At 60.9% G+C, this 12,485-nt stretch overlaps 1 protein-coding gene across 1 annotated transcript; it reads right to left on the bottom strand.

Annotated features, from left to right (window-relative positions):
- Window positions 1–1,919: 1,919 nt before the first annotated feature.
- On the bottom strand, window positions 1,920–9,474 carry LOC112390895 (translation initiation factor IF-2-like). Its single transcript, XM_024731978.1, has 3 exons — window positions 9,444–9,474; window positions 8,679–8,845; window positions 1,920–6,243 (listed from the first exon to the last, which is right to left on the bottom strand). Exons 1-3 carry the CDS (start codon window positions 9,472–9,474, stop codon window positions 5,584–5,586), a joined length of 858 nt encoding a protein of 285 aa, XP_024587746.1. The 3' UTR covers window positions 1,920–5,583.
- Between the last annotated feature and the right edge of the window lie 3,011 nt (window positions 9,475–12,485).

Genomic DNA, 12,485 nt, shown 5'->3' with positions numbered 1-12,485 from the left:
CAGGAGACACAGATGCACCAAATACACTGTAGGAAGAAAACCAAGACGACAGGCTGGACGGGGACCCTCTAATCAGGGTGTGTGCCGGGGGAGGGGGGGTGGGCGGGCGCGGTTGTAGCCAAGAACCCGCCCTCGCCCCGTAGCCGGGGTGACAGGTGACAGTGGCCTGCACAGCGGGTGCCAGCGTCTTTGTCCTTGAGCGGCAGATACCCACGGGATTGCTACTGGTGAAATGACGAAGTCTGGGCTCTGCTTGCAAATCACTGGTGGGAGAAGAGGGGGTGTCAGTGGGCCCAGAGGGGCTGTAAGGGGGGACTGCTGAGGTGGGGAGAGGGGGCGGCTCGTTACGTTTCCTCTGCTTTGGTGTCAGGGGCTGAACTGTGTCCCCCAAATTCATGTATTGGAGTCCGAACCCCCAGCATCTCAAAATGTGACTGTCTTTGGAGGTCCGTCCTTTAAAGAAGTGATTAAGGTACATGAGGTCACTAAGGTGGGCCCTAATCCCGTGTGACCGGGGTCCTCATAAGAAGAGGAGATCAGGACACAGGCATGCACGGAGGGAGGACCACAGGAGGCCACGGAGAAGACGGCCGTCTACTCGTCAGGGAGAGAGGCCTCTGGAGGAGCCAGCCCTGTGACACCGGATCTCAGCTTCCGGCCTGGAGAATGGGAGGAATAAATTCCTGTGGTTTAAGCCGGCCCCTCTGGGGTGCTTTGTTACCGCCGCCCTAAGCAAAAACATTTGCTGTATTTTTGACACTTCCTGTGATAAGAACTGTGAAAGTGACAATTTCGCTTTGGATGTAAACAGTCTCCGGTTCCCACTGAATTCATCGAATCCACAGGTCCAGAACTCTCCAGGTGCAGCACCTGAGGTTCCAAAGCCCAGCTCAGACCCGCCCGGCAATCACCCCTCCTCCCCGCCAAGGCCACCAAGGCCGTTGGTATCACCCACGTGCAAGTTGGTCCAAGTGCCTTATGTTTCACAACCAACGAGGAAACATAATGCGTTACTTAAGAGACAAGATCTCTAGAGAGACCCAGGCCCTCGCCCAGGGAGGACAGGCCCCAGGGGGCTGCGATGCCTGTGCCCTCGAGCACACGCCTGCTGAGGGACCCCGGTCAGCCGTGCGAGACCCCGACACGACACGTGCGGCCAGGACAGCGCTCGGGACTCGGTGTCAGCAGCTTGGAGAACACAGCGGCCGCGTTACAGGCGGAGCAGACGCTCCAGATGCTGGGTGCCAGCACGTCGGGACCGTCAGCGTGCTGACCGGCAGGCACAGGAAGACTCTCCCGAAGCCGCCTTCCAATGCCAGCGCTTTCATCATGGGAAGAAATCCCGCCATTCCAAAGGAACCGCATTCACCAGGAGGCTGGAGGGAAATTCACTCCCTCCTATGATGAAAGAAAATGTAGTAAGCAAGCACACACAGAGCCAGCTGGCCACACAAACCCGGCGCTGAGCCCACATCCTCAGCCATTATCTCTTTTCTCAGAAAGTTCCTGAAAATCACGCTGATAGAAATAGAAAGAGGGATTTCCCTGGTGGCACAGTGGTTAAGAATCCGCCTGCCAATGCAGGGGATACGGGTTTGAGCCCTGGTCCGGGGAGATCCCACATGCCGCAGAGCGACTAAGCCCGTGTGCCACAACTACTGAGCCCGTGTGCCACAACTACTGAGCCCATGTGCCACAACTACTGAGCCCATGTGCCACAACTACTGAAGCCTGCACACCTAGAGACCATGCTCTGCAACGAGAGAAGCCACCGCAATGAGAAGCCCGCGCACCACAATGAAGAGTAGCCCCCGCTCGCAGCAGCTAGAGAAAGCCTGCACGCAGCAACGAAGACCCAACACAGCCAAAAATATATAAATAAAATAAATTTTTAAAAAATCCTAGCAGGACTTAAGAAAAGAAAAAAAGGAATAGACTTTGCCCTCGTGCGCTGGGCGCCCGATCTACCACAGTCACCACGAACCATCCTCGGGCAGTGGGTAAGATCCATGAACTGATAGAACAGATGTGGACCATCAGACGTGTTGGCCCCTGACGTCATGTGGCCAAGAGCTCTGCACCACTGCCCACGAGGACACTGAGCGCAGAGCCCAGGGCCCACTGGTTCTGCTGGAGTCCACGCGCTCCTGAGTTTCTGGGAATAACCACAGCTCAGAGTTGGTCCCCAGGCCGTGAGGACGGTGCTAGAGCCTCTGTGCTGCAGGTGGGAACTCGGGGTGAGGGGTGGGGAGCTGTGCGTGGGCACCGGGCCAGCTGGCGGGCCCCGCTCCCCAGGGGCTGCTCCCATGGGCGTGCTGCTGGTAGCCGTGGAGCTGGATGTCACCCAGGGCGCCGCCGGGGGACAGGTGCGCTGAAGGTCACCCCTGTGACAGACACCAGGGGCCAGCCAGGGGAGGAGCGATGAATTACACGGGACACAGCGGACACATCCCAGGGCGACAGTCGGTAAAAAAGGCACGAAACAAGACGGGACAGACCTGTGCAAGCCAATTAGATGACTTCACAACCTGGAATGAAGTGTTTTCAAGGATGGCGGACCCCGGTGAGCACACAGAAAATAGGCCAGTGACTCACGGTGGTGGCGTTGAGGGGTAGGTGAAGCCTGGCTTAACGGGGGTGCTACAGGCACTGCCAGCACAGGGGCCTGGGGCGCACGGAGCCAGCATCCAGGGTGCCCAGATCGCAGGTGTGAAGGACAAAAGGTGCCCTGCCCTGTGGGTCTCCCCAAACCGACGAGGATGGGACCCCAGGACGCAGGCGCTGGGCTGACTGGTGGCCGCAGGAAGTGCCAGAGGCCAGGAGACCCGGCACGGGTGCAGGGAACCACGGCGACGGCTCATCAGCTCACAGGGTGCAAGGAAGCAGCGCCGGGAACGCGACCGTCAACTCCCCGCAAATCAGTTCACCCTCCCAAACAGTGTGGGCACCCCGTGCAGGACGCAGGCAGGCCGCCAGAGGGGGCGTCAGTGATGATCCTTCCAGGGAAGGCAGGGTGCAGGCCACCCCCCAGGGAGAGAACGCACCCACAGTGCATGGGCTCAGACGGGCGGGGAAACTGAGGCCCGGCCAGGAGGCGGGAGCAAAGCCAAGTTTTGAGGAGCAGCCTGGACGAGAAGGGGCTGCCCTGGCGGCGGAGGGGGCGGGGGACCCCAGGCCTGGGACCCCCCTCCCTCCTGTGAGCACCCTCACATTCTCGGACCCTGGCCTGATGCGGATGAGGCCCCTACACTGACGTCCCAGCTGCCCAGCGCTCCAGAGGCATCAACGGGAGAGCTGGCAACAACCCCCAAAGGGACACCCAAGCTGGCCCCGCCCACCCGCCTGTTCCTGGACACACACCTGGGAGTCACACTCGCCACCTCTCTTTCTTACCAACTCCTACTGGCTCCGCCTCCAAAACAGATCAGGGCTCAGAGTTCTGCACGGCTGCAGAGTCACCCTTTGACCCCAGGCTCCCTCACGGGTGCTGCCGGACACACTGGCCTCCTTCCTCCATCTCCCTGCACCTCTCTGCCCAGGGGGTCCTTCCCCAAGCTGCAGGGCCAGGTCCAGCACCCTCTCACCCCTCGGCCACAGATGAGGGCCAGAGGGTGAGGAGTGAGGGAGTCAGACAGGCGCCTTGGACCTGACCCGGAGGAGCCTCCCGAGACAGGTCAGCTGCGGTCCCGGTGGGGCACAGAGCTCACCTCTGGAGACAAGCACAGCTGGGGCAGAAGGGGAGGGAGCAGTGCGTTCTGGGGCTGGTCTTGTGCTCTCCTGGGAGCCTGGTCCTGGTCACCTCCAAGCTGTTCCACGTGGAGCAAGTTAGAAATGAGACTCGCAAATTCTGCAGAAAGATCTCCAAGGCACGTGGGAGAAGCACAGGAAAGCCTCACCTAGGGAATCAATCTTTTCTTTGCTGTTACTTACATGTATTAAAACAAACAAACAAACCATAAAGCCAGCTGTTTTTGAGACTCCCACTTTAGAGTAGACAGAAGAGGCTAAAACTGCCAAGGTGACACCTGATGCCCTGGGCAGCCGGTGGCCGCACCCCAGCCTCGCTCGGGCAGGAAGCCGGCAGAACCTCGAGGGAACCCTCCACCTGCTGGACGCAGCGGCGAGGGAGAAAAAGACACATCTAACTTTATTTATGTTTCTTAGAAAATGCACAGTTATTGCCACGGAGTCTTACAAGCCGGCACAGTGAAGCCGCAGGCCCTTGGAGGTCACAGCTGGGAAGGAGAAGTACCAGCTCTGGACCCGATGCCTGAGATGCAAAGCTAGCAAATCAACCTGGAAGCGCATCCCCCCTGCTCACCCCCATCATCAAAACACCTTCCTTAAATATAAAATGCCTTCCGGTCCAAGTCACACGCCACCTTCAAACAGGAGACGAGCAGCCCTTTTCCCAACTAATTCGAATAGTTAAAATACTTGAAAGCAAAAGCGAAACAGAGAAAAGGCTGGCGTTCTGAACCGTGGCTGTTCCCCGGACCTTGTCACACACACAGCTGCTCTCCAGAAAAGGCTTCTCTTTACCATCAGGTAAAACACTAAGCGTGGCCAGAGATCCAAGGGGTCATCGGCGAGGGGGGAATGGCTAGTGGGGGCCCAGGGGCCCAGGTCCTGTCCTGTGCTTATGGAGCACTTTATGTTTATTGGGTACCTGGGCTTCTTTTGGGGGTTTGCCCATCTACATAAATCCTGTACCCAAATTCACACTGGACTCGTCTGTCTTTTTCTTGCTAAGGTGTGACTGTCTTCTTGACCTCAGGCCTCCACTGCCTGACCTCTGAGGTTCTCCATCTACCTGTGTGTCTATTAGGATAGTCTGTGCCCCCGCTCGGGAAAACTCTCCTTCCAGAGCCCATGCTTACTGTGTATAGAAGCTATTTCTTCCTAGCTCTCCCACTCAAATCTAAAATTAAATATAGCTTTTCTAAAGAGCTATTTTTTTCTTTCAAACTCTCAAGCAGGCCCAACTTCCCCACCATCCCGGTGATCTCTATCCAAGAGCTTTCAACTCAAGTGTTAGCGCATGTTGCCTCATCTGGAGCCTCCTGCAAAATGAGTGTCTTTCGGTAATCACCGAGTTTACAAATCTGTCCCGCCGTCCAACGCAGAGCGATTTTCCTAGATGACCATATTCACCGTTTTCAACCACAGCTGACAGGGTGATCTCATGAGGCCGCAGTGAACACCTGTGCGGCTCTTTGAGAGACCAGAGCCACTTGGTCGGAGGGAACCCTAAGGGTGACGCCCTGCGGCCCAGGCGGCAAGGAGAACCACACAGTGGCCCTTCCTCCTCCCAGCCAGGGTCCGAGGGCTCCAGGGGGCGGGTCGAAGTCTTCACATCAGCTGATCCTGCCGGGCTCGGCCTGCGTCTGGCGGCGGCACTCACACTGGTCTTTCACGGGGCCGGGGCATGCCGGGGGTGGTGGGGCCCATGCTCCGCAGGCAAAGGAGGTGGGAAGGCAGCCCCAGGGTCAGCGGTCAGCACGGAGGGGCAGTTCGGGGGCCTCGGGGGCAGTGCAGCAGAGATCGCAGCCCTGAGGGCCCGCAGGAGGCCGGCCAGGGCACTCAGGCCAGGCTGGAGGCCTCAGGACGTTCCAGCAGATGGCAGAGGAGCTCACCCGGGAGGCCAGGGCAGTGGACGCTTGGGACACCAGGAGCCGCCTGCCACGTGGACTCCGGGTCTCCAGGGCAGTTGAGAAAGGCCCCTAGGATAATAACTGGTGGGATCTGAGCAAAGCCGGAAGGAAGTGCAGGGGGAGAGCCTCCCACGTGTGGGAGGGGAGGCTGGGCCTGGAGGGGCAGGGCGGACACGTGCGGGGCGCCCACAGCTGGTGCCCCGCCCCTGCTTCTGGCCGCCGGCGCCCGCCGGGCTGGCCTCTGGGTCTTGCCTGCACCCTCCCTGGCCCTCCTCATTCCTCCTCCGACGTACCCAAGTTTTGTACCAAATCTCATCTCCTCCGGGTTTTCAGGACCGCTCTGCTGGAGACCAGAGCTCTGTCCCGGGGTCCCCGTGATTGCGATCTGCGGTCTCCAGCTGTGAAATTCACAGTAAAGCAAACCCCAGGCTGGAGCCCTTCTGTGGGAGGGACGGAGGGGCAGCGGCAGAAAGGCTGGAAGGTGTAAGCCTTCTGGGCCGGACGCTCCACCGGCACGAGCCTCAGGTCCCAGAGCAAGTGCTGGCTCAGGAGCTCGGCGACACCTGACCTCCTTCCCCAGGCGTCTCTCCTGTGGGGTTAGGACACCCGGTAATTCTGTGTCTGCAGAAAGGGAGCTTCCAAGGCTCCGAGCTCCCCACTTGCAGAAGCGGACCCAGGGGGCTGCAAGTCCCACACAAAGGCGCCGAGGCTCAGGCACCGGGGTGCAGGGCCCACCCCACCGGCACTACCGGCAGCCTGGTCCTCGAGAATGTCTCCCCGAGGGGCTGAGAAACACGGGGGGGGGAGGGGGGCAGGGGAGGCGGGGCACCTCTGCGTCCACAAACAACACGCTGGGCCGAAGGGTGCCACCTGAGTGAGTGCCAGGGCCCAGAGGTAATGTCTGCCGACGGGCTGGCTCACCACAGGTGGCTATGAACCCCTGGCTGTGTCGCAGGACACGGCAGTCCCTGCCCTCGGGGCTCTCGCGGCCGGCTCCTACCTGCACCCCTTCTCATGCATCCTACCACCCCTGATGGCCAACAGGGGCAGGACACACGGGAAGGGGGGCCTGGGGCGGTCCCCAAGGCAGGGATGGAGGAAGCTGTGAGAACCCCGATGACAAAGGAGCGCCCCCCCCCCCACCGCACAGAACGGGCCTGAGAGGCTGCTCGCTGGCCCCTGCTCACTCAGCTCAGAGCCGCCCAGACGTCAGACCCACCCTGGCTTGTGGCTCAAGGAAATCCCTTATCTCCAGGGCCCTTATTGCAGGGTTTGAAGAAGAGAATCTCGAAATTCCAGACCTGCAGCATTTCCCGCTGCTTCCACCTGTTCAGCAAATACCTGCAGGAAGCGGCAGGGCCCTGGCCAGAGTGTCCTGGTCCCCCTGCTGTGGGAGCTTCTCCAGCAGCCTCGGGCCCTCTGGGGCTCCTAGCTGCAGGCAGCCCCCCAGCTGGGCACCTCCTACTCACCCCACCCTCAGGTACCGAGAGCACCCCCAGGACATCCCAGCTCAACCCCAGCCCGACGGCTGGAGGCCCCTCACCAAAATTCTGCCTCCAGGCCCGCGGTTGTTGGGAGCCCCAGGGAACATCCTGGCCCTACCCCCAACTGCAAGGGGTTCCCCCCAACCACATCCTGGCTCTAATCCCAGCTCTGGGACGGCCCCTCTAGCTGCAAGGCAACCCATGGGTACGTTCTGTACCTCCCCCAGCAGCAGGCAGCCCCCCAGAACACCCCAGCTCTGCCCACCCCCCCGCCCTGGTTGCAGGTAGCCCCTGGCCCGCCAGTTCCATCGTCATGGGCTGGGCTGGGCCCAGCACTGGGCCCTGGGGCTGCTCAGGGTAGCAGGAGGGGGGAGGAGCCTGGGGCAGCCTGTCCCCCAGCCAGACAGTCCCTCCTCTGAGCAGCCTGGGGAAGCGGGGAGGTGACCGGTCGGACAGCTCCTGAGGACCAGGTACAGGTGAGGCAGTGATGGAAGGAGAGGGCGGGGCCAGGGCAGGCAGCCGGGAGACCACTGCCCTGCGGGGAGACCACTGCGGGGAGGCTGGAAGCAGAGTGGCCCCAGTTACTCTGGGGGGAGGGAGGAGGGGCTCCACATCCCACATCAACCCCTTCGTGCCGGGTGGTCGCAGGCCAGCAATCAGCCGAAGGAAGGGAGCCAGGGTGGGGGACCGGGGGTCCAGCTAGAGAGACCCAGTGAGGACGTGCAGATTATGAGGCCCACAAACAAAAGCGACCACTGGCTCTGCCCTCTTGGTCAGAAATATCTACTGCTACCGAAAGGAGGTTCTGTCGCTCGCTCTGTACGTGGGACAGCTGTTACCCCTCCAGGGCTAGCAAAAAGACCCCCGCCTTGGGGCGGGCGTTCAGTGCCTGGTCCAGCCCAGCGGCATCCCCGCTGTCTCGGGCACTGAGGTCGCTCTGTGCTCCCGGGCTCCTCGGGTGGCAAGGAGTAGCAGGGCCCGCCGGGTGGCCCGTCCTCCCCAGCCGGACCTCAGGACCCCGAGCACGACCCTGCAAGGTGAGGCCCAGCTCCGGGGGACTGAAAGGTTAAAAGCGTGAAAGATGTAGTGTAAAAAGCTCCTAAGTGGCAACTAACTTTTTAGGGAAAGTAACTCACTCCTCTGGGTCTAACATGGAAACGCGAGTCAGGGGTACACAGGCTGCAGTCCCAGGCGCCTCGGCTCGGCCCCCATCCAGGACCCCTGCGGAGTGCCACCGAGGATGCTGTGCCCAAGGGGGGCCCGGAGGCCGGCAGCCGTGTGCGCAGTGACGAAGGGTATTCAGCCCCGGTTACAGCCCGGCCCACAAGGCTGGAACGTGGTCGAAACACCAAGGAACGCGTGAATGAGTAAATTACTGCAAACCTCGCGCTGACGGCCGAGCGGTGACCTGGGCTTGAGAGCAAACCCGCTACCGCATTTCCACAGGGTATTTCCAAACACACGCTTTCCTCTGGGCTCATTTCAGAATAACTCACAGCAAGACTAAAGGTTTACGGGACCCAGAAACACCAAGGCTAACCTGCAGCTCCTGCGAGAAGTGGGCTGGGGCCTCGCCCGCTGGGGATGGTGGCCTTTGTCCTGGCTGTGTGGTGGCAGCCCGGGGGCAGGTGGGCAGGGCCCGGCTTCGTGACAGAGGCTCCTGGAGGCCGTGCTGAGACTCGCTGGGCACAGGAGCCCACAGGTCACCTCCTCAGACGGTCCCCGGGCCTGCGGGGCCGGGGCGGGCCGGGCCCACTCTCAGGGACAAAATCCTGCTTTGTGAAAATGAGAAATAAGACTGTGCTTTGCTCAGCACTAAGAAATTAAAGCGAGTGTAAGAGGAAACTGTGCACGTGCGCGCGTGTGTGTGTGTCCCACTTCAGGGCAGAAGAACGCAACAAGTAAGTCGGATCCCGCACCCTTGAATCCCCCGTCTCATTCCTCAACGTTAACCACCACGGAGTTTCGCACGTGCATCCTTCCAGAAAATTAGGAGCGGATTACAGGAGACTCCCGGTGAGCTGTAAGAGAAGCGGCGGGTCAGACATCTGCCCTGAGCCAGCCCGCGCTGCCCGGAGTCCGGGGACAACACAGGACCTGGGCCTCGGCTTCCTCACCTGGACATGAGGACACGGCCCCCGACCCTCCACCCGCCTGCCTTCCAGGGCCGTGCTGCCGGGTCCTCAGTAGTCCTCAGAAGGGGACTCTGGGCCTTGGCCTCCCAGATCCCCAGGGACACATGCTCTCCTGGAGGGCCTCCATCTCCTGTTCCCAGTTTCTATTATCGCCAGCCCCTCAAGAACACCGGCTTTAGGCCGGGCCACCTCCCCATTCATCCGTCCCCCCGCCACCGACCCCCCGACCCCGCCACCAGGCACAGCGCTGGGGCTGTGGGAGGGGTTGGATGAAGAGCTGCTCACTGTGGAGTCTCCTGCGTGGAGCACGCAGACTTGCAGGTCATGAGGGCGTGCAGGTGGGCCTGGTGTGTGTACATGTGGGGCCACGATGGATGTAAACAGCAGCCTTCCCTTGAGTGGCTGGGGAGTGTGCGGGGCACGGGCTCCCTGCCCCAGAGCGGCTGCCCCTAACTCGGCATCCAGACCGAGCCCCAGACTCGGGCATTTGGATCAGAACTTGGAGAAAAAGATCGCCCACTTCTGGGTGATTAGACTCCACGCAGGCTGCCCAACAGGTCTGTCCCTGGAGTCACCCCTCCTGTGATCCTCTCTGAGGACTGGACCGGGGGAGGGGTGCACGCAGGGCCTCTCCCTCCGAGGGCTCAGTTCCAAGGTGTTTGGGAAACCAGGCTGCTCTCCAGGAAGTAAACTCTCGGTGACACTGGTTCAGGGGGTTCACAAATGGGGAAGCACCAGAGCTGGAGGGGATGTGCTCACACCCGCGGCTTCCAGCGGGAAGTACACAAACACCCGGTGACATTGACCCACCGCCTGACTCCAAATCACAGGGTGATGATGTGATATTCCACTCTTCATGGTTTTTCAGGTCTTAACATGTTGTTTTCTGTCCAAAGAGATGCTTAAGCTCCTCACTAAAGCTGCAGTTAAATGACAGATGGGCCAACTGGTCATTAATCCCCAGACGCGCAGCAGCCCCTCCCCTACAGCAAAGGCCAGCAGGTAAATATAGGCACACTTACTGTTCTATGTCAACTCAGAATTTAGGTGAGCTTCTGAGCGGCCCCCGGGGGGCTCGGACATTGCAGGATCCATTTATGTACTGATTTCGGGAGGTGGGCCTTCTTTGCTCGGATAGGCCAAGTCCACTCTGCTCAAACTTTACCATAACAAAGTATGGTAAAGGGGGAAAGTTTCGCAGAACATTGCTGGTAAAAAGCAAAATGCCTCTGCAGAGCCGGACTTGGAAATTGGAGAGTACAGACTACACCTGGGGCCTCAGACCCCTGGGCAGAAACAGGACTTTGTTACAAATACACCAAGATTATTCTGACCCGGCCTCTGAAACACTGCAACAAGGTACAAACAAAGTATCCCTCCCTTGGAGGCAGGTGAAAACATGCCACCCACCTGTTCTGTTTTCCCCACACACCTGTTCTTCTTCCGAACTCATCCAGATGCTGAGACAACAACAGCCCACAGCTGGGATCCTCCAATTCCCAACCCTGTGACCCCCACCTGAAGGGGGTCAGGGTTTCAGACTCTGCTCTGACATCTGTCCCTTCGCCCGTTCATTCCCTCAACAGCCAGCTGGCTCTGCGTGTGGCTCCTCCATCCCCTGGGGCAGTGAGCACGGTCCCCGGCAGGACAGACCTGACCCCCCCGCCCCGTGCGCCCGCAGCAACGGGGGCTGCCAGTGTGACAGGGACACAGAGGAGGCCCTCCAGGGCCCCAGACCTGAGGGAGGAGCAGAGGGGCCGGGAGAGAGGGGTTAGGAGCGGAAAGGGGCCAGCTCTGCAGCAGCGGGAGCAAGGGTGACAGGCCTGGGGGGTGCCGGAAACCGCCCGAAGGCTTCAGGGCTCCATCCCAGGGAGCCCCCTCCCGAGGGCTCTAAGCAGCGGGAGGAAGACCCTGGAAGCAGGGGGCGGGGGTGTGACAGTGACGGGGGCTCACTCAGGAGCTCAGAGGAAGCCACTGTGAGCCCCACCTGGGGGAGACAAGGGGGCGTGTGAGCCAGTGAGGACGAGGGGGGAGGCACCAGGGGACCACACGGCGGGCGGGGTGGGACGGCCCTGTCCTTTTGTGTCTCCAGGGGGGCTGCCGCTCTCCGTTCTCCCCCCCCCACCAGTCTTCTGCCCGTTTCTGCTCCCCACTGACAACCATCGGACCCACCAAGGGGGCTGTTAGAGAAAAGGCAGGCATCTGAGGAAATGACAGTTTTAGACTGACTTCAAGAACTTTTCACTTTAATATGATTTCAGATGAGTTACTTTACACATTTAAAAAACTCCGATCTTCCCACAGAAAGTGTTGTTGGAGGTGTACGCCCCACCGGCTAGACAACCCCTGAAGACCTGAAACTTCCCTGCTTCTATGCATAGTTTTGGAGTCAAAGAAAGGCCCTCCTGTGAGCAATCCTCCAGAAATGCGGACACAGCTCACCGTCAGCTCAGAGATCCCACCAGGTCAGAGAAGTATCCCTCCAGGTCGGGAGCCACGTGAAGGCAGGGGACAAGTGTAGGGGCCGCCCTGCTTCCTGCAGCCGCCGTCCCTCAGCCAGGACCAGACCACCCCGCAGATAAAACGAGCCAGAAGCAGGCCGCCTGCGCGCTGTACCCCAGGCTGGACCAGGCTGGCCGCGACCGACTCTGGCCGCAGACTAACCCCCAAGGGAGTCCCCCAGAAACAACGTGGAAACCCGCAGACGCAGAACCGTCCTGCCGGCAGCTCCAGGGGAGCCCACATCCCGCACCCCACTGCCGCCGGCACTGACTCAAGTGACCAAAGAGGTCCCCCCACACGAAGCGCATCAAGTGACGAAGTCACATCCAGGGGGAGCCGCTCAGGTACCGCGCGGGGCCTGCACGCGGCGGCAGTGGACGCCGGGACCAGGAGAGCGCGCGGCGCCGACCGACCGGGGTGCGGGTACGACATCGGGGTGCAGGGGCCAGGGCAAAGGGCTGCGGGGTCCAGGGATCAGGGAGAGGGGGATGGAGCCGGGAGCGGGGACCTGGGGAAAGGGGATGCGGAGCCAGGTTCAGGGCACTGGCGGTGGGAACCAGGGTGACGGGAACCGGGGATGGGGTGAGGACGGCGGGGGATGCAGGCTGCGGGTCGCAGGGAAGTGTGGCGATCGCGGGCCCCGGGGCGCCGCGGGGCTGGGCCGCGCCCAAGGTCCCCTTCCCAGCCCCCTCCGGCCGCGCATCCCCGAC

This window comes from Neophocaena asiaeorientalis, unplaced genomic scaffold (genome assembly GCF_003031525.2).
Source record: "Neophocaena asiaeorientalis asiaeorientalis breed wild unplaced genomic scaffold, Neophocaena_asiaeorientalis_V1.1 scaffold104, whole genome shotgun sequence".
Taxonomy (NCBI): Eukaryota; Metazoa; Chordata; class Mammalia; order Artiodactyla; family Phocoenidae; genus Neophocaena; species Neophocaena asiaeorientalis.
The sequence above is the reverse complement of the archived record's forward strand: the minus strand, read 5'-3'. Positions and strand labels throughout refer to the sequence as shown.